The sequence below is a fragment of the Chrysemys picta genome, chromosome 4, assembly GCF_011386835.1.
Source record: "Chrysemys picta bellii isolate R12L10 chromosome 4, ASM1138683v2, whole genome shotgun sequence".
NCBI lineage: Eukaryota > Metazoa > Chordata > Testudines > Emydidae > Chrysemys > Chrysemys picta.
In genome coordinates, this window is record NC_088794.1 from 84,483,218 (window position 1) to 84,504,833 (window position 21,616).

The window sequence follows — 21,616 nt, forward strand, 5'->3', positions numbered from 1 at the left end:
CCGGGGCACTGAGCGCCGTGGCCCCTCCAGAGCCGGGCCGCTCTCCCCAGCCTGGCCCTGGAGCACAGCGCACGCCGCGCGGTTGCGAAGCGGCTCTTCGGCAGCCAGGGATTCCCTGCCCCGCAGGCGCCGGACTTTGGTGGGGCGGGAACCCGGCTGTAGCCTCGCCCCGCTGGGGCCGCGCCGCCCGGGGCCAGGCTTCCTCCGGGGCAGACGGGGCCGTGCCCCGCTCCGGGCGCCCTTTCAGCGCCCCAGGGCGGGAGTGGCGGGCCAGGCTGCTCGGCGGGGAGGGGGCGGCCGCCAGCCGGGGCCCCGAGCACGAGAGGCGGCCGCCAGCCCGGCTGCCGGGGACGCGCTGCCGCCCGCCTAGCCGCTCCCCGCCCGCGGCGCGGGTAAGATGGCGGCCGCGGCTCAGGCGCTGAGCGGCTCGGGGCTGCTTCTGGCCGCCGCTGCCCTCGCCCTCCTGGCCGTGGCCATCGGCACCGACTCCTGGTACCAGACGGACGCGCGGCGGCACCGCGAGCGCTGCCGGGGCTTCGGCCACAAGCGCAGCGACCCGCCCGGCTCCATGTCGGCGCCCAGCCCGCACCTGCCGCTCCGCGCCCGCCCCCCGCGGGCCCTGCTGCCCGGACACCCCCCGGCCTCTGCCCCGGCCCCGGCCGCCGCCCTGGACTCGCACTGCGGCCGCCGCTTCAACTCCACCGTCTCCGGGCTCTGGAGGCGCTGCCACCGCGCGGGCTACGAGCCAGACAGCGAGGAGCTCATCCGGAAAGGTGCGGGGCTGGGAGCTGGCGGCGGAGTGAGGGGGGCGCTGGGGGAGGCCGGGCGGAGGGGGAGGAAAAGGGGGGGCGAGACGAGGGTTGGGGGGGGGGGGCTGAGGGCTCTGTCCGGTGGGGAGCAGCCCGCGTTGCCCTTTCCCTGGGCTGCCCCCTGCCGGTAACTGGGTCCCTTGTGGCTGAGCTGAGCATCTCGAGGCTGGAAGCAGCCGCTGTCCGCGGTGCTGAGCCCGCCTCGCTCCCCATTCAGCCCCAGGCAGCTGGCGCCAACCGGCCGGAAAGAGCCTTTGGGAAGGGCTGGGGGTATCTGTCGCCCACCCGGCGACCGGGTCCTCCGCCGCTTGCTGGGCCGAGGGCAGAGCCCCGGGGGGTGAGTGGTTCATCCTGTCGCGGGCCGGCTCAGTCCGAAGTCGGTCTGTTTCCTATGCCGCAGGGTCTGTCACTCCCCCCCCCCATGCATCCCTAGGGCCGGCTCAGCCCCCTCAGCCTCTCACCTGGCTGCATCTGCTTCTGGTGCGGGGGTGGCAACAGCGCCCAGCTGCTCTGGCCCGTCTCTGGGGGGGGGGGGGGGGGAGCAATGCCACTACCTGGGGGGTAGCAGCTCAGGCAGCCAAGGAATTGCAAGGGGATTTGACACCTTCCCCTGAAGCATTTCCTATAGGGCAGTACCCTAGCTGAAAGGGAGCACTGGTGACTCCAGGGGACCGAGCTCACAGCCCTGACCAGGAGTCTGTGGGCAGCAGTGGCTTTTCACAGCCAGGTAGCTTTAAAAGGTTGTTTATTGGAAGGGGTATGGCAGATGCCTACCCCATGTAGCACTGCTACAGTTGTGCTGTTATCTTGGCCAGGCCTGGGTCTGATCAGGATGCTTCCCTCCTTGTCATTGAAAACTGGTAGGCAGCCCAATATGGTCTGCAGGGCTTTTCCCAGTCTATTTTTATAAGTCCTCACCATTGGAACTAGTGCCATGATCCTGAGGAGACCCTTCCATATATTCCCTGGAGGGATGTCCCCCCCCCCCCCTCCATATTCAACCTATGAATTTGCTTCACTGGGTCAGTATGTTTTTGGCAGGTAATGGCCAAGAGTGAAATATTCCAAGCATGGTCTTACCTGAGCTGTACAGAAAAGGCCTATCCTCTCCTATTACAGCATGTGACACTTCCATGTATTTTAATAGGTATGTGCCCTCTCCCACTGCATGATCATCTCTCTGCTATGCCCCAATCTCTATGGTGGGGATAGAACTTTGATCCTGCTCCACCAGCCCTGCTACCTGGGCTAAGGAGATTATCCTTTAACAGGGCATATGACACACAGTTGAGCAATTGTTCAAACATTATTATATTTTATTCTGATAGTGCAAACAGTGTGCTGTTTGACTTAGACAGTTATGAAGACAGCCTCTGTCCCACTTTGCCTACAATCCAGATAGACAATCTACAGAGTAGTTACAAAGTGGGATACAACAAAAATTCTGTTTTGAAGAGCATGATTTACTGACCCAAGAGATATTTATTAACATGGACGAATACGGGGTGGGAGGAGAAGCTCCTTGACTTAGGCACAAAATGAAAATAAATAGCAAAAACCAAATGTTCGAGTAGTTTTGATTGTGTCCTCCAGCTGTGGTTCAAGTCCCCATAGCCCCTGTACAATAGAAGATGGAATGACTCACTGTGGCGCTGGGCTTCATCTCTGAATCCTCTCTAATGTGCAGCTGTGGCTGTTGTTCCTAGAAATGCCATTACAAAATAAATTAGCTTCTTTCTCCATTTAATCTACCAGGATCCATTTTCATTTATATTTCCATGTTGATTTCATTCCACTAAAAGGCAGTTCATTAGTTTCATTTTATTAATTGACCTTGTCATTTTAAAATGTCTGCCTCTGTTTCTGCTTCCTATCAAATCATTCTGCTTCTACTGAAATTACTAGCATTTTCCTCCCTCAAAAAAACCACCCCCACATTACTTGGAGTCTCACTGTATTCTTCTTTTTTTAAACTTTGCCAAGAGTCCATTCCCATCAGCTAGAAAAGTGCAGGCTTTTTTTTTTTTTTTTTTTTGGCACAGGAGTGGTGGTTCTCTGTCTAGGGCCTGATCCACCTACCTCTTTACTCATGGAAGTAAAATCATTCACGTGTTAGTATTGCAGGATCATGGATTTAAATGGATCTGGCTCTTTTTTCTCACTGTTTCCTCCTCATTCCCTGCTTTGCTCACAGCCTCTCCCCACCCAACTTTCCTGTGGCTACAGTTTGTAACCAGCCTCTTCACATCAGTGGGGAGATGACTTTGTCATTGTGCTCTTTGGTCAGGGACATTATTATGTGTAGGGAACTATAGGCAAACATTTTCACTTGTTAGGGTCTGCAGGTTGCTACAATTTATCATTGCAAGGCTCTCTTTCTTCTTGCTTTGCAACGAGCCCAAATCTGAAACCTTAATGGGGACTACTAATTGATTCATGGAAAAAGAAGAAATTTCAGAGGCCTGCAGTGACAGAGGAATAAATGACCTTATAAGATTTCAATAAGAGATTTTGTAAAAGATTTATTAAGGAAGCAGACTAGGAAGGGGGAAATCCATTGTTTCAACTCCTTATGGGCCTTCCTCAAGGTTTGAATAAACTAAGTTCACCCTGCCTTTATCTAATTATTTACCTATTACTACAAGACAAAAACTGATAACAGAAATAGGGTCTGGTAATTTGGATGTAGTAACTTGCATTATTACATGGTAATGTGATTTTTATAGAGACTTTCAAGCATCTCAGCCTTTACAGGTGAGAATTTCAGAACATAAATGTACGATAAGGTAGAGAAGCTGAAAACTATCATGAGCAAAATTTAGCTGAGGAAATATTCAAACATAAGAGGGAACAATAATGGGGGATTGTTTTAAAATGCTTTTATTAAATGCCCAAAAAACCCACACTTTTTCAATCATGAAAAGATTTCTTGGATAAAAAAAAATCCTGATTAAGAGGAGAGATGAAAGAAGCAATATAAAATAAAAGCAATGGAGAACCTGATGGCAATGCGTGCAATCAGGAAATGGAGATAGCTTCTCTTATCAGTTAAAGAGATCAGTGGAAAAACCCCCTATGGACAGCAGAGTTAAAAGACAATAAGAAGTTATTTAAATATAATCTGGAACAAAATAATCCCAGCAATGGTATAGGACCATGTAAAAAGGACTGGGGCCTATTTTATAGTGCCTTCCTTCTACCAGACCAGGCTTTGATCTTGCTGAACCAGCTCACGTCCTTAGTTAGTTCTGTCTGAGCTCTCTCAAGGAATCCCGGGAAGCAATTTCCACCAGTTAGTTTTATTTTAAGCCTTCTTACCAAACAAATCAAAACTTTGCAGACTCTTCCCTCAAAGTCTGTGCAGGCTAACTGGTTGCTTCCCCAACTCTGACCCTCATGCTAGTAACTTTTTTATTAAGATGTCCTGGCACTTGCCTCAGAGCCTCAGCAATAATGGACTCCACACAGTCTGCCTTCTGTCTATTTGGTTTCTGGAGCAGTTGCTCTCTGCATTAGCACCTGTAGCAGTGCATTGGGAGCACAGCCCCTGGTCCCTCAGCTTTCTGGAAGATATTGCAGTTCTTTCCTCCATGTCCTGCTCTTTTTCATGTGCAGCAGACAGGGCTAGTTAACCAGTTAGCTAGCTAGCTGCAGGCCTCTGACCCCAGAGGAATGGTACCCCTTATAATTTCACAGTCCAATATGAGAAAAGAAAGGTAAAATTATCAATCATGATAGAGAAAAGGCAGTAGTAGTCAATAAATATTTTTTTCTCTGTACTTGGAAATTAGCAGGAAGATGTAAGTGATCTCATAAAGTGATAATGAAATACATACTATCCCATCAGTAACGAGGGAGAATGTTAAATAGCAACTGTTAATGTTAAAACACTTTAAAATCTGCAGGACTGGATAACTTGCACTCAAGGGTATTAAAGGAATTGGGAGAGGAGCCCTGTGAACAATTAATGTTGATTTTTAACAAATCTTGGAACACAGAAGATTCCAGAGGACTGGAAATGTCAGCATAGCGCCAACATTTTAAAAGGTTAAACAGGATTACCCAGGAACTATAGGCCAGTTACCTCGACATAAATCCCAATCAAGACTGTGAAAGACTTATATGGGATGCAATCAGGAAAGAATTCAAAAATGGTAGGATGAGTAATCCAAATAAACATGGTTGTATGGAAAATGTGTCTTGTCAAATAAACTTTATATATATATTTTAAATTTTGGATGTATAAGATGGGAATATCAAGCAAGAGTAGGAGCTGGTATTTCCTCTGTATATGGTATTAGTGAATACTGTGTTTACTTCTGGTGTCAACACTTCAAAAAGGATGTTGAAAAACCGGAAGGTGTTCAGAAAAGAACTACAAAAATTATTTGTGATCTGGAAAACATGTTTTATGGTGAGAGACTAAACAAGCTTAATCTATTTAATTTATCCATGAGAGGGTTAAGAGGTGACTTGATCACAGTCTACAACTGTCTTCATGGGGAAGAAAATTGTGATAGTTAATGGCTCTTTAATCTAGTAGAAGGAGGTAGAACATTATGCAATGGTTGAAAGCTGAAGCTAGAAAACCTGACTAGAAATAAGGCACAATTGTTTAACGGTGAGAGCAGTTAACCTTTAGAGTAATTTACCTAGGGATGTGGTGGATTTTCTAACACTTGCAGTCTTTAAATCTAGACTGCTTATCTTTCTAAAACATACACCATGGCTCGACCAGAAGGTATGGGCTTGATGCAGAAATTATCAGATGAGGTTCTTTGTCCTGTGTTATGTAGCTGGTCAGACTAGATCGGGATAGACAACCTATGGCACACGTGCCAAAGGCAGCACGCGAGCTGATTTTCAGTGGCACTCACACTGCCTGGGTCCTGGCCACCAGTCCGGGGACTCTGCATTTTAATTTAAATGAGGCTTCTTAAACATTTAAAAAACCTTATTTACTTTACATACAACAATAGTTTAGTTATATATTCTAGAAAGAGACCTTCTAAAAATGTTAAAATGTATTACTGGCACACACAATCTTAAATCAGAGTGAATAAATGAAGACTCGACACACCGCTTCTGAAAGGTTGCCGACCCCTGGACTAGATGATCATAATGGTCTCTTCTGGCCTTAATATTTACAAACTTCAAATTCACCTTTAGGGAAACACTTATTGATATAGTATCTTCTGTTTCCACCCTACAATTTATACTAAATTTCAACCCCTAAGAGAGAAAGTAATGGACTTAACATTTTGAAACCAGATGTATATGGGATTTATATTCTAAAAATATTTAAACCATCCAGTTTAAATAAAGAGCTGGTGCGTCTTCGTTTTAATCAATGAAGTTTTAGCCAATGAATCCTTAGTTCAGATCCCTTGGGACATAAGTGATCTGTAAAGCAAGCTAGATTCTTAAATTGTATATTTATATACTGAGATAAAAATGTAAAATTGTTTCTCCTATATATGTGATAGTACAATTATTCTTTACAGTAGTCTATCTAAAATAGGTTTTACCTTTGACAAACCCTGCCTAACTGAATGTAGGAGGTAAATCATAGTGTTTGTTTTTGGGCCTGTATTGCAATATCTGTTTACTAATGTGACACTGATTTTTATAAAATTTGATTAATTTGGCTCTTAGTTTTATATAGAATTTCTAATTATTGTTTGTATTATAGCTAAGGCTACGTTTTAGTCACGGGTATTTTTAGTAAAAGTCATGGACAGGTCACGGGCAGTATACAAAAATTCCTGGCCTGTAACCTGTCCATGACTTGTACTATATACCCCTGACTAAATCTTGGGCACTCTGGGGCAAGGGGCTGCCTGCTGTTGCTGGGGTGGGGGCCTGGTAGCGGCATGTGGCCTGGGACCCCCGTTGCTGCTGGCCCAGGGGCTGCCTGAGCTGCTCAGGCGGTCCCTGGGCCAGACACACCGGCCACTGGAGTAGTCCCGGAGGTCCCGGAAAGTCACCGAATCTGTGACTTCTGTGACCTCCATGACAGACTTGCAGCCTTAATTATAGATTCCATAAAAACTCACACCAAGAAGCTAGATCTATAACTGGGTGGCCAAACTGTGGCTTGTGAGCTGCATGTGGGTCTTTTATGGTTAAAGTGCAGCTCTTGGAGCCTCCCCTTTCTCCACCTATTAGACTGGAGTAGGGAGCTTGGGATCTCTGCCTGGTGGTGGGGTAGGGGCTTCTGCCCTGCAGGGAGGGGGGTCTTGAGGACTCAGCCCCATGGGGCACACCTGCTGGGGCTCCCGTCTTTAGCAGGAGTGGGGCTGACGCCCGAGTCTCGGCTGTTGCCTCCTGCAGGGTTGAAGCCCCGACAGGTGTGCCCCAGCTCTCGAATTTCTGAAGATTGTCGTATGCGGCTCGGAGGGTCAGTAAATTTGGCCACCCCGATCGATAAAGTGAACACACTAAAAATTCAGCCCTACCGTATAAAGTGTTTAGTATGGTAAATATTAATAATTGGATATGTAAACAGTGATTGACAATGATGATTGGAATTAGTTAGTTAATTAGATACCATGATGTGGAGGATGTGGCCTAAGTACTTAATTCAGAGCTGCACAAATCTTTTGTGAATGAGACCTGATCCCATTGAAGTCAATAAGAGTTAGATTGAGTTCTGGGAGTGGATAAGAGGCGTCCATACAGTGAAATCCCCCATATTACGTCTCTGAACTAAGTCTTTATTAACAAAATGCAAATCTTGTTCTTCTGCCCTTGTTGATGGGAGCTGTATAAGGACTTAGAGAGGGCGCATGCTCTGGAATCTCCCTCTTTAGTGTGGTTTTACAAATCTACGCACTCAGATTCAATTCTAAAATAAATTAAAATCAACAGTCTTTTAGCATGTGGGAAATTGAGATCACTCTCCCCCATCCCCTTCTCAATTTCTAAATATCCCTGGACTTAAGAGGGCTCCCGTGTACTTGCCTTTTTTTCCTTGTGAAGCCTGTCCCTCCCCCAATACCCAGTGGAGCCAGGTCTGTGCTGAGAGGTTACTGTCCCAATGAATCTCATTAGAGAAGAAAATCATAAGAACATAAGATAAGAATGGCCAGACTGGGTCAGACCAATGGTCCATGTAGCCCGGTATCCTGTCTCTGACAGTGGTCAGTGCAAGATGCTTCAGAGGGAATGAACAGAACTGGGTATTTTAGAGTGATCCATCCCGTTATCCAGTCCCAGCAGTTGGAGGTTTCAGGACACCCAGAGCATAGGGTTTTGTCCCTGACCGCCTTGGCTAATAACCATTGATGGATCTATCTCCATGAACTTATCTAATTCTTTTTCAAATCCAGTTATACTTTTGGCCTTCACAACACCCAACAGCAACAAGTTCCACAGGTTGTCTGTGTTGTGTAAAGAAGTACCTTATTTTGTTTTAAACCTGTTGCCTATTAATTTCATTGGGTTACTCCTGGTTTTTGTGTTCTGTGAAGGGTAAATAACACTTCCCTATTCACTTTCTCCATAGCATTCATGATTTTATAGATCTCTATTATATCCCCCCTTAGTCATCTCTTTTCTAAGATGAACAATCCCAGTCTTTTTAATCTCTCCTCGTATGGAAACTGTTTCATACCCGTAATCATTTTTGTTGCCCTTCTCTGCACCTTTTCCAATTCTAATATATCTTTTTTGATATGAGATTATCAGAACTTTATGCAGTATTAAAGGTGGAGGTGTACCATGGATTTATATAGCAGCTTTGATATTTTCTGTCTTATTATATATCTCTTTCCTAATGGTTCCTAACATTGTTAGCTTTTTTGACTGCTGCTGCACATTGAGTGAATGTCTTAGAGAACTAGCCACAATGACTCCAAGATCTCTTTCATGAGGGGTAATAGCTAATCTAGACCCCATCATTTTGTATGTATAGCTGGAAACATGTTTTCCAATTTGCATCACTTTGCACTTACCAGCATTGAATTTTATCTACCATTTTTGTCACCCAGTCATCCAGTTTAGTGAGATCCCTTTTGTAATGTTTTACAGTCAGCTTAGGACTTAACTATCTTGAGCAATTTTGTATTGTCTGAGAATTTTGCTGCCTCACTGTTCACCTCCTTTTTCAGCTCATTTATGAATATGTTGAACATCACTGGTTCTCTCTACAGATTCTTGGTGACCCCACTATTTACCTCTTCATTGTGAAAACTGACCATTTATTCCCACCCTTTGTTTCTTGTCTTTCAACCAGTTACTGATCAATGAGAGGACCGTCCCTATTATCCCATGACAGCTTAGTTTGCTTAAGAGCCTTTGATGAGGGACCTTGCTAAAGGCTTTCTGAAAGTCCAAGTACATGATATGGACTGGATTATCCTTGTCCACATGCTTGTTGACCCCTGTCTCAAAGAATTCTAATATATTGGTGAGGCATGATTTCCCTTTATAAAAGCCACATTGACTGTCCCCCAACATATTATGTTTGTCTATTTGTCTGATAATTCTGTTCTTATAATTGTGTGCTTATCTTCAAATTCTTTCTTGGTTTGCTTTATTATACTTTCACACTTGTTTTGCCAGAGTTAATGCTCCTTTCTATTTTCCTCACTAGGATTTGACTCCCAATTTTTAAAGAATTCCTTTTTGGCCTCTTTTACCCTGCTGTTTAGCCATCATGGCATTTTTTTGGTCCCGTTTTATTTATTTGGGGTATACATATAGTTTGAGCTTCTATTATGGTGTTTTTAAACAGCCTCCGTTCTGTTTGCAGGCATTTCACTCTTCTGACTGTTCTTTTTTAATTTCTGCTTAACTAGCTTCGTTTTCGTGTAGGTCCCATTTTTGAAGTTAAATGCTATTGTGGTGGATTTCTTTGGCATTTTCCCTCCTACAAGGATGTTAAATTTTAATTCCATTATGGCCACTGTTACCAAGTGGTTCAGCTATATTCACCTTCTGGACCAGATACTGTGCTTCACATAGAACTAAATCAAGGATTGCCTCTCCCCTTATGGGATTCAGGACAAGAAGCAGTCATTAATGGTGTCTAGAAATTTTATCTCTACATCCCTTCGAGAGATGGCATATACCCAGTCAATATGAGGATAGTTGAAATCTCCCATTATTACTGAATTGTCTGCCTTTGTAGCCTCTCTAATATCCCTGAGCATTTCACAACCATTGTCAGAAGCTGAGCAGGACTGTTCCCTAGTATGCTTTTACTAGTGTTTTGTTCACTCCCAGGCAATGGGGCTGCCTTCTCCCTCAGTGACTATTCCACACTGGCCCCCTCCCCTTTTAATCACACTTTGTGTGCCCATCCTGAAACTCAGTCACACTCCCTTTTTTGGTTACACTTGCTCTGTTGCTGTCCTATTCATTTGCTGGCTTGAGTTAGTGGGTTAACTTTGAACTAAGACCATCATGCGTCTGGCATGCTAGACTGGCAAAACTCTGCTTCTTAGGACAACAAAGGCAATGAGGCACTTCCTAAAGTCAAGCTAGGTACAGACATTGCTCTTTCTGTGTCTTTCAGGAGTTATTCAGCGCTGCACTGCTGTGAAGTACCATTACACCTCATCCTCTCTGCCACGCAATTTACCCATCAATATTACCAACATCATCCGGCAGGACGAGTGGCATGCTCTCCGTAAGTAATCCAGACTCTTACCAATGCCATGCACCCTTACGAAGCAGGGTACAAGCATATTCAGAACCTTTCATATCTAGGTCACTGCCATGACTTCAGTACCAAATGGGGCACTGATTCAGAGATCAGTGAATGGTATCTAGAGCCTAAATGAACCTTAATTAGGGAGGCTGGAGACAAGCAAATTATGTTAACAGAAAGTGACCCAAATGTAGAGGACATTTGGAGTGGCTACTGCAGTGGCCATATAAATTGGCAATAATGTTGCAGATCTGCTAGGGTGTGATGGAAGTGTCACTGCAGTTTATGGGATACCCTCACAACAGCTTGGTGTTGGTTAGACTCAATGCTGAAGCACAGATTAGGCCTATTGGGTCAGGGCTGTACACTTATTTGATTTGTACAGTGTCTGCCATGCTTTCTCTCTACATCCCAAATGATGCGTAACCTCATTCTAACTCCCTAACTCTCATGACCTCTCCTCTCAAAGCATGCTAATTTTGACTCTTCCACATGCCCATCCTTGCATCCTCCTGTTGCCAGTTCCTTCCTACCCAAACCCCTCCCAGCTGCCTAGTCACCTGCAACGCACCTGAAAGTGCTCCACTATCTCCTTCCTCACCTACTTCCCCTATTTGTCCTATCCATGTTCACATTGCCTTCTGGGGTTCCCTCCTGGACTGCTGAGGATATGAGTTACTAGGCAACCCAGCTTCCCCTGCTGGTTTCCACTCTATATAATTTACCAGCACAAGTTTAGGTGACTTTTTATGCAATTAATGCAACATGACTGAGATCATGCTGCAACCTCACACATCTGCATGTTCATATAGGTGCTGCACATGAATGCTGTCACAAAGAACTATGGTTAGAGAGACATGCAAGAAAATGCCATAGGGCTTGACAAGTCTGTAGGCATAGGGCTCAGAACACTGGATTCCTACATTCTGGTCTAAATTTTCAAAAGTGCTTAGTGATTTTTGGTGTGCCCAAGTTGAGACACATTAAAGGGGCCTGATTTTCAGCAAGTGCTGAGCATCAGTCCTTTAAAAATAAAACCTTTTTAAAGTGATGCAAGTTGGGCTCTCAAACTCATTATCATTTTTTAAAAGGTGGCCCTCTGCTCCAGCAGAATCAGAGACAAGTAGGTGTACTACAGTGAGGAAGAGAGGAGCTGAGACCCAGATAGCATTACCCAGTGTCCCCGATACTCCAGTACACAGGGAACACCCCATCCATTTCCCCAACCCCATTTGAGCTCAGTAAAAAGAGAAACTGCCAGGAGAAGTCAGCCAGAAACTGAGTTGTTGGCAGCAGCAGAAAGAAGCAGGGACCTCCAGATTTTTTTTTTTTTTACAGCTTTTACTATGGACATTCTCTCCCATTTTGATTAGCTGTTTGCTCCAATCCTCTTCCTCTGTAGCCTCACTACACCTGCCCTCCGTACTTCCCCCCTCCTTTCAATGTCTCCTTTCCTTTGTCTCTCTGTCTAGCTAATCACTTCCCAACAACAACAAATAACCCCAGTGTAACAAAGCAACAAAAAGTTGTGGTTTTAATATGATGTTTGCAAACCCTCAGAGTGTTTGTTATGCTGGTATGTTGTATCCCTTCCACCCATCACCCTCTGTCCGAGTTGTCTCTTGCACTTCAGGACAGTGTGTAGTTCCCACCACAAAGGGGCCCTGGTCTTCGTGTACCTAGACACTACTGTAATGCAAACAATTTCTTTCTAAGAAGGTGCAGTATGGGAAAGCCCATCAGGGATACTAATTTATTAGTAGACCTAATAATCTCAATGGATTGTCTCTCTTGCCTCCCCAACATCCTGTCTTGGTGTCTCCTTTGTTTCTTCCCCTCTTGCTCCTCTCTCTCTTCAGATCTGCGGAGAATGACAGCCGGCTTCATTGGCATGGCAGTCTCCATCATCCTGTTTGGCTGGATCATTGGTATGCTGGGCTGTTGTAAACAGCACGAGCTCATGCAATACGTGGCAGGGCTGCTCTTCCTCATGGGAGGTGAGAGTTTCTCTTCATTCTAATATCAAACTTTTGATCGAAAGCATTAGAGCCACGTCCCAAGCAGGTAGAAGTATAATCAGCCTCATCAGCAAACAGCATAAAGCCATTTATTAATGCAAGAGTTGATATAACATGGAGATTGAAATTTTAGATCCGCATGGCAGGAGATGAGTCAGGTTTCTTCTTTGCATCTGTGTCAGTGTAGATCTCACTGTAGGCATGCATGCAAGATCAGAGTCTTCTGAGTAGCGGTGTCCATCAAGGCTGTGCATGTCCCCTGCGCCACCTCGTGCTCCTGCATGAGGATATAAACGGTGGGGCAGTAGTGACCCTCCCTCGGTTCCCTCTTGCTGCCCATAGAAGTGAGGCAGAATCCAGTGACTACGACCCGCTACACTCTTCAGAGACCTTAAACCAGTTCTTCCAGTCGATTTGGTGAAGAATTTTGTCCCCACACTTTTTCTCTAAAGGACATTTCTTTTTTTTAAAAATGGCAAATTGATGATCTCCATGTACAGCAAGGCAAGGGGCTTAGTGCCAATCACCACACCTCATGGCAGAGTCCACTCAGGGTTCAAACCCTACCCATCCTGCAATGGGCTGAGCCTCCTCAAGGATGGATACAGACGAGGCTTCTTCTGCCTAGGAGAGCTACCTCCTGAATAAGTGCTTTGTGTGCAAGTCCTTCTCTGCCAGGACCCACAAGTCCAGGGAAGCAGGGCTCAAGCTACATTTGCTTGAGCAGTCCATGTGGGTCACTCTAGTTGTAACAGTCACCTCTGGGTCCAGAGTGAGGATGGATAAGCCAGCATTGGCCAGTGCTCATTCAAGGACTTAACACACTTCGGGATGGGGCAGTGGAAAGTAGAGAACATTGGCAGAGTCGGTGCTGAACACTTCAGTGTCAAGTAAGACCTCGGCAATGACCACCTCAGCATGGGCGCCTCAACTGCAACAGTCCTGGCAGCGATTAAGTCAGCACGAACAACTCCAGCTCCCGCACCAACTGCCCTGACTCAGGCAGCACAGCCAGCCCCTGTGCCCACTCATAAATAACATACCAACTTGTGTAGTTGGTCTGAGCATCCACGTAACTCCGACTGAGGGGAGCTCCCGGATGGAAGACAAGGGAACACCACTTCAAGGACAAAGCTCCTAATCAATCATGCAGAACATGAGACCCAGTTGCAATGATACTCATGACAGAGCTGAGCAAGAGGCTCAGGTATGCTCTGGAGACATCCATATCACTCCCAGGGCTGTTCCCAATATACTGAAGAGATAGTTGGTACCAGCCTTGTACCATTAGTGATCATCACCCTTGAATGAGGTGAGATAGTCCTCCTCCCATCACTGATGTAATTCTTCTTTCCAGCATTGAGCAGAAAGCCCCGTCTCCTGTCATCAGAGAACGACCCAAGGAGGTATCTGGGAGTGCAACCAGCATAGAGGGGGCACTGAGCCAGCCAGCCCTAATGTGGCCAATATTTGTATAGCATGCCATATTGGTCTTACTGACAACTGTCCTCCCACATGTCAAGGAGCAGATCACCTTCCTGCACCCCAAGCTCTCTGGCAGCATTTCTGGCTAGGCCAACCACACTAGAACCAGACATTGCCTCACAGAAAAGGAGACTAGAGGACAGGCCCCAGCATCCTCCAACGGCAGATAAGGTGTTAACACTAGCATTTGCCTCAGCAATAGAAGACTTTAATACCTTCCAGGACCTCCTGTCCTGAATGGTGGAGTCCTTGGACATAGAGACTAAGTTCATGTAAAGAGTCTCACAAACTGTTTGATATTCTGAGTGCGATGACCCTCGCCAGCATCGCTCTCCCTATTAATGAAAGAATCCCAGAACTGGCGAAAGAGCTATGGCAGACCCCGGCCACTCTTCCTCCCACCTCCAGGAGTGTGGAGAAAAGGTATCAGGTGCTGCTGAAAGATTTTGAGCACTTCTGCCTTCACCCAAACCCAGGGTTATTGGTCATCTGCAGTGCAAGAGAAATCAAAGTCTAAGAATAAGGACCCACAAAATTCAGACCTGTTTGGACAAAAGGCATCTTCATGAGGTGTTGCTTTGGGTGGTGAATTACCAAGTACAATTACTTCATGGGGGAAAGAATAGCAGGGATAATATGGAAGATCATCAAGGAGGAGCAGATGGTTCATGAGAACATTGCTGCAGGTAGCTATGGATGCCTCTGATACGACTGCAAGATTGATTGATTGCCACAGCCCTCACTACAACAGGTCTGCTGGCTCCAGGCACTGGGCATACTACAGGAAGTACAGGCCATGATAAAGGACCTGCCTTTGGAGGGAATGGTGCGCCTTTCGTAGCGGACAGATGAAGTGCTCCACTTCTACAAGGATTCAAAGGCCTTCTTAAGGTCCCTGGCATTTACACATTAGCTCCCTACAGAAACTCTTACAAATATCAACCCCACCAACCGCAGGGGAGGTCGTCTTACTTCCAGGGCCAACAGCTGGAATATCAGCTGCAGGGGATGCCCGTCTTCCACCTCTTTGGCTAACCCAGCTTCCTCTGAGACAGCAGATTTGATGGGAGGCCTGAGAGTCACAACGGTGCTGATCTAAAGTCTATAACTACTTCAGGAACTACTTTGCCCCATTCCAACAGGCCCGCGTGGCTGTCACAGCTAACAAACAGCATTAGATAACATTGCCCAAGGCTACCTTGTACAGTTCCATTCACTACATTCTGCCTTCCCCATCCTGTGACCTTTCTCATAAGAGCCTGTTAAAACAAAAATGATCTCATTGCTTCATCTGGGAACCATAGCAGAGATACCATGGGAATAGAGATACAGTATTTCTTTATCCTGAAGAAGAGATGGGATCTTTGTCCTATTCTACACCTGAGACAGATTCAGGATGGTAACACTTGTGTCCATCTCTGCAAGCCCAGGACTGGTTCATGGCTCTCAACTTGCAGGATCTGTATTTCCATATACCCATCCAGCCAGCACACAGGAAGTATCTAGGATTCATGGTGGGGTCAAACTATTACTAGGTGGTGCTGTTTGGACTCTTTGTGGCCCTGAAAGTCTACACAGAATGCCTAATGATGGTAGCAGCACAGCTCAAAAGAAAAAGTATCCACATCTATCTTTACCTGGACAATTGGCTGATTAAGGGTGGATCTCAGCAGGAATCTGCAGCACACATGAAGTACATCATCCCTCTCCCTATTCTCTCATCTGGGACTCCTAAAGTATGTCTGAATGGCACACTCCTGTTGGTGGGTTGTGGAGTAGACTCTACATGCCCTCCTACCACAGCACAGTGCAACACTGCTTAGGAAAGTAAAGTAAGGACAGGTCTAAACCCTATTGGTACGTATCCTACTTGCCCAAGCAGTGCTTCCCCTATATTGCTGTTTTTAGCAGTGTAGTGGCCCACTGCCTTCATGTTCCTGGAGTCTTTCCCCACCACAGGGAAAGGCTCCAGCAGTGAGACAAGGCTGTAAGGGGTAGAGGCTGTGAGGAAAGGCTGCAGCAGTTCCCCATTATTGGAGCCTTTCCCTGCTCCAGGGAGCTGCCAAAGCCTTTCCCCACTTTCTGCCCCCAGTCAGAGCCTTTCACAGACACGTGTAGCTACACACCACAGTGAGGACACGGCCTGCTTTTCACAGCTGTGTGTAGCTGCACATATCCTATAGACCGCTGCTACTGGTGTGCAGTGTAGATGTAACCCTGCTGAACTATGAAAAACCAGTCTCTCATCCCATCACAGACAGAGATCGTAGGAGCCCTGATTCCAGTTTGGCAAGAGCATCCCTTCCTGAAGAAATGCTCCTGCCCCAGCAATCACTGGTGCTTGACTGCAACTGTATAAATGTTTCTGGGGCTGCTAGGCCACATGTATATGACACTGCTTGGCAGACTTCACCTGCGACTGTTCAGCCTTTGTCTCAGGTAGCTGTATTCCCCAACAAAACACCAGATGAACAAGAAGATGATGGTCCTATTGCAGGTTGTCACAGAACTAAGCTACTGGAAGGAACCTGAAAAATGGGCTTGGCGGTGTTACCATTCTAAACCCCTCCTCTCTTCCCCCCCCAAAACTACTTTAATCACACACACATCAGGTTCAGATTGGGAAGCCCACTGGATCATCTCCAAAGGCAAGGAACTCAGATCCTAGAGAATATGAGGCTCTACATCCATGTACTGGAGCTCACAGTCAGGCTAGCCCACATGGCCTTTCTATCTGTTCTTCAAAAACTCCACAGTGCAGATCCTAATGGATAACACCTTGTGCTGCACTACATAAACCGGTAAGGAAGCATCTGCTTGGCTCCTCACTGCTGGAAGTCATCGGGCTCTAGCCATGGAGCCAACAAGGATAACCCTAATGTGTCTTCACCTCCTGAGTGTCACCACCAACCTAGTGGATTTCCTAAGCAGAGAATCAGTAATTACTTATGAATAGTTGTTTCATAAATTCCAAGACCAGAAGGTACCATTGTGATCATCTGATCTGACCCTCCTCTATAACACAGGAGATAGACCTCTCCCAAAATGATTCCTAGAGTGTAGCTTTAATCTTCATTTAAAAATGGTCAGCGATGGAGTGTTCTGGAAGTCAGTCATTGATCTGATATTCCTATGTTGCACCTTCTCTAAAAACCACAACATGTGAAAATGGGTAGTTTAGGTCAATAATCAGGGTAAATTTTGGAGGAGTGGGGTAGGGGATTTGAAGCCATGTCAACCAAGGTTTCTGATAGAAGACGGCCTGGAAAATGAGCTCTTTTTCAGGCCGCAAAGGTCTTCTGCCTTTTTTTTGGCCACTTAAAAAAAAAAGTTTGGAGGAGACATGCAACATAGTTTACTAGCCTCCCCGAGCGGAGATATAGTGCACAGTGCAAAATTTAGTGGAATAAGAAATGTTCATTTTGGAATGAGATGAGGATTTGGAAAGCTCCAGCAAGTTTAGTGCATTGTTAAACAGGGCAAAGGCAGAGCCCTCTGCTTCCTTAAAAAAAAAAAAATTCTAATCTTTTACCTAGCAATGAGATCTTAGCATAAAACCTGAACCCCAGAAGGCTGGACAGTGGAGAAAATGAATGTTTGCTTGTAGCAAAACGTTCCTAAGAGGACATTTTACCTTGTACCTAAGCGAGGGAGAGCAGGGGAAGCTCAAAAGGGCCAGACCTTGGCTACAAGTACTTCCTGAGCTGGGAGGCAGTGGGACTGTCTTAGTTAGAGGAGTCTGGGTACCTGCTCTCCTCTTGTCCATTCAGGGAATGGAGTAGGCCACTGTTGGTAGTTGAGTCCAAGACAAACAGTCCCCCTGGAGACTGAGCAGCACAAAGCGCTCCACTCCCACAAGAGCAGCACAATGTCCTGGCTTCCCAGCATGAAGGTTGGCTGGCATGAGATGTGTAACTTTAACTCCTGGCTTTCCAACACTTGGGTTCTGGTATTTAAATGACCTATCCAGGACATATGTGATGGTGGCCACAGGGTAGGTGGATGTGGCTACAACCTTAAATTTATTGGTGCATAACTATTCAGCACAAATATATGCCAGGTGCTTTAATAGCGAAGGCTGAACCTTTACCAAACCAAGAAAGGCTTCCTTTCAGCTGGTTCTTTCTCTGGGAATGGGTGAAAGAACAGCAGGAAGCTTACTATGGAGGCCTACCTAGCTCAACTGAACTTTTGGTGAGCTGAGGGGGTGAATAGCATGTTAGCTGAAATGAGAGGCCAGATTTCTACAAAGGGCAGTGAGAGGATTAGGAACATGGGCAGGAAAGGAAATAAGTCAAGTTAGCAAAATGCAGCAGAGAAATAGAGAAAATTAATCTGAAACAGCTCCTGGATGGTGGGGCACAGGTGAGACACCAGTGTAGGAATGAGCACTAAGGCCATGTCTACACTTACTGCTGCTCCGATCGATGCAGCGGTGTTGATTTAGCAGGTCTGGTGAAGACCTGCTAAGTCGATGGCAGAGCACTCTCCCATCAACTCTGGTACTCCAGCTCCCAGAGAAGAGTAAGGTAAGTCTGCAGGTGAACATCTCGTGTTATTGCTTAAGTCGACGTACCGCAGTGTCATCAACTTCAGTTACGTTATTCACCTAACTGAAGTAATGTAACTTAGGTCTTGTCTACACTACTGTGGTAAGTCAACCTACGTTAGGCAGGTGTGTGTAATGAGGTGAGGGGAAACTGACCTGAGGAGCTGGAAAATGAAATGCAGTGTAGTGGAGCTGTGGGATGCATTTGTTTTTTTTCCATTTTCTATAAGATTTCAGTGTAAAGAATAAAAGGTCATCAAGAGTCAGACTTGGCATTGCCTGGGGAGGGAGGAAGGAAGGAAACTATGGGTACAGCTGCATTGCTTTGCAGGCCTGGTCAAAGGCCGCCTATTCTTTTTGCTTTTCTCCTGCAGGTACATGCTGCATCATCTCACTCTGTACCTGTGTGGCTGGGATTAATTTTGAGTTGTCTCGCTATCCTCGCTATGTCTATGGGCTGCCAGAGGATATCAGCCATGGCTACGGCTGGTCCATGTTCTGTGCCTGGGGAGGCCTGGGACTTACTCTTTTGGCTGGATTCCTCTGCACGCTGGCCCCCTCGCTCAATGCCTCTCGTACTGCTGTACAGAAACCCAGACAGGAAAATGGAGCTGTGTGACCTCAAAGGGTGCAGGAGAAGAGACTCCAGCAAGCACAGCCTAGGTAAAGCTGTGGGTTAACAGCACCATGGACATGGCATTTCAGCCCCATTGCGGAGAGTGGTACACACCTGTGGAACAAACTAGGGATGTTAAAGGTTTTTGGCCAAGTCCTGGGGCAAATATGACCCTGTGGTTCTCCTGCTACAGAATTTCTGTCTTAGACAGACTCTACAACAAGCTGGGGTTAATGTTCTACTGACTTGCTCATTGATTTAAGAGGGAGTTTTTCTTTTATAATTAAGGGATTATCTCCTGTTTATTTGAAACACTAACTGCAGCTCTTTTGTTCTAGTCCAGTTGTGGAGGATTCTTGTCCATTATAAATGTGTAGCTGCAGAGTTTGTGTAACACTGACAGGAGGCTGAACACCCTTCCAACGGGCTTGGCCTCTAGCAGTTTGGCTCAGACCTCCATTGTCCAAAAGAGCGTGAAGATCCAAATAGTGGTTACGGCAACTCATCCATCCTCAGTATTGATAGATCTGCTGCAAAAAGTGAGGCTCACTCCCCCATTATGTAATGGGGGCTGCCAGTGGCCACTACTGAACTTGCTTGGAAAGACAGCAGGAGTTAAACAAACCAGCCTTCCCCTTCTGTGGTGAGGGGGGAGTTGGTCCTCTGCTTTCCATGTCAGTCACTTCATTGAGTAAGCAGCAGCATCTGCCAGCTAATGCACATGACCCTAGTTATGAGTGTGTGCAAAAGCTAGGAACAATAAGCTACAAGCACCATTCATTCACTGTGGAATTGTTCCATAAGGAGACAGAGTGGCAGTGGTTTCAGCTGCTGGGATCAACCTCAAGGACCCAGCTACCTTCTAACTGAGGTACATGACTCCTAACTGCAAGGAAAGAGCGCTCTCTGAGAAGAGTTACGAGCTTTTACTGTTGAGCTTAGAGGAGGACACATTGCCACTAAGAAGCTGGAGCGGTCACAGTAGCTTGTTGCAGTATATCCAGAAGATTTATTTTCCCCAGAAAGCTTGGCTTATGCTCATTTCATACACTGTCCCTGCATAGGCTTTGTCCCTAGTTGTCTGTCTAGAATGGGGGATACATTAGCTGTGCACAGTTCAATCACAAACCCACAGCTCAGTTGATGCCACGTCCTGTAACCAGCAGAGAACAAAACATTTTTTGGAGGAATGGATGGTGAGCAGCTTGTAACCCACATCAGCACTAGGGCTAACTCAGGAACATGAGCCAAGCTACTGCCAGGTAAAGTTTTCTTTCATACATCCCTCCTACTGCTCTCCCCCCCACCCCCCACAAGGTGCACAGGCAGTGGAAGAGAGATGTGTAACACAACTGAATGGCATGTAAGATAAGCAGTGCTAAAGTCAGTGTATTTATAAAGTGTCATTTTTAAATGGAGGCTGTGATTCTCAACTGGCATTAAAGTACTGAAAAACTTGTTTATTGAATGGCTTGGTGAGTTATTTTCTTCCACAGCACTGCAGAGCAGTAACTACTCACTCCACCTCAAGCCGTATACAATAGTCATATATTAACAGGTTGAGAAAGGGGTGTAACAGCCACCAAGAGGGAAGGATACTGGGTGGAATTGGGAGCAAGAAGATAAGAACATTCCTTTGCAAAGGAGAAGTTAAGAGAGGCTTGTGGTTGGGAACAAGTACATGACCTTAACAAAAGACTGCTAAAGCCAGTGTAGAATTGGACAGGCTCTGCTTAGCTGTTTGCCTCCGCTGACTGCAGCAGTGAAAGGATTGTAGATGTGTTGAGGACCTTGCGTCCCTTTGGCCTGCAGCCAATGGTTGATTTAGATTACATTTACAACCCCTAAATATATCATTCCCTGTCGCTCCTACTCCACAGCAAGGGGCTCTAAAACATAAGCAATTACTCTCACCCTAGGATTTAAGCCTGTCCCAACCCAAGTAAGACTTCAAGGCCAATTTCACATTCATGGAGGGGATGAATTATTTTCCCTTCAAGTTGTAGCATTATGAACCTTATCTAGGCAAGGATTTTTTTTTTTTTTTTGGTGAAAGGAGGGGAAAAAAAAAGCTTTATTTTTTTTTTCCAGCACATAAAATATGACCAAACAATCCAGTCTTAACCATCCTCTGTTTAGTTCAGTCCTCTCGAATTCCAGCCTGTCCAATTCTGCCAAGGCCACAATACCTGATTGCAGTGCAGAGATTAGGCATAGTATTGCAGATTGGCTTTTTTCTTGGCTTGAACCTCCAGGATTCCTTCCATGTAGTCCTCATGGGTGAGCTCTGTGGCTCCACGCCGAAGTGCGATCATCCCCTACCCCAACGAGAGAGAGAGTAGTTAAGGGACAGAACACTGGCTTGGCACCACATCAACCTGTCATAAATTTCTCCATCCCACCCCAAGCTTTCTTCTTTCCACCTTCTTAGCATCTGCTGTGAGAGTCTGAGGGGGCAGGAAATAGGCTGGTAAGTGATACTCA

At 46.0% G+C, this 21,616-nt stretch overlaps 2 protein-coding genes across 5 annotated transcripts in view; one reads left to right on the forward strand and one right to left on the reverse strand.

The window, feature by feature from the left end:
- Nucleotides 1-246: 246 nt before the first annotated feature.
- LOC101933992 (transmembrane protein 178B-like) lies at nucleotides 247-20,591 on the forward strand. Of its 2 annotated transcripts, XM_005302359.5 has the most exons (4): nucleotides 247-773; nucleotides 10,330-10,443; nucleotides 12,324-12,461; nucleotides 18,891-20,591. In XM_005302359.5, exons 1-4 carry the CDS (start codon nucleotides 398-400, stop codon nucleotides 19,133-19,135), a joined length of 873 nt encoding a protein of 290 aa, XP_005302416.1. In that variant the 5' UTR covers nucleotides 247-397; the 3' UTR covers nucleotides 19,136-20,591. The 2 variants fall into 2 exon arrangements, with proteins under 2 accessions (XP_005302416.1, XP_042705247.1); XM_042849313.2 differs by lacking the exon at nucleotides 12,324-12,461.
- The window catches only part of PSMC3 (proteasome 26S subunit, ATPase 3), a 35,224-nt gene continuing 15,715 nt past the window's right edge, over nucleotides 2,108-21,616 (reverse strand). The window contains exons 12-13 of one of the 3 annotated variants that reach the window (XM_005302321.4): nucleotides 21,322-21,450; nucleotides 2,108-2,511 (exon numbers count right to left, since the gene is read on the reverse strand). In XM_005302321.4, coding sequence (XP_005302378.1) covers nucleotides 21,340-21,450 — 111 coding nt within the window. In that variant the 3' untranslated portion in view covers nucleotides 2,108-2,511; nucleotides 21,322-21,339. Of the gene's footprint in view, nucleotides 2,512-11,784; nucleotides 14,457-20,566; nucleotides 21,451-21,616 lie in introns of those variants that run through there. The other 2 variants (XM_042849312.2, XM_005302320.5) reach the window with 2 other exon arrangements.

Excerpts from the sequence above, each read along its gene's own strand:
- LOC101933992 (XM_005302359.5), top strand. The coding sequence starts at position 398 with ATGGCGGCCGCGGCTCAGGCGCTGAGCGGCTCGGGGCTGCTTCTGGCC. Across the intron at positions 10,444-12,323 it reads GGACGAGTGGCATGCTCTCC|ATCTGCGGAGAATGACAGCC; the intron begins GTAAGTAATCCA and ends CTCTCTCTTCAG. Across the intron at positions 12,462-18,890 it reads GCTGCTCTTCCTCATGGGAG|GTACATGCTGCATCATCTCA; the intron begins GTGAGAGTTTCT and ends TTTCTCCTGCAG.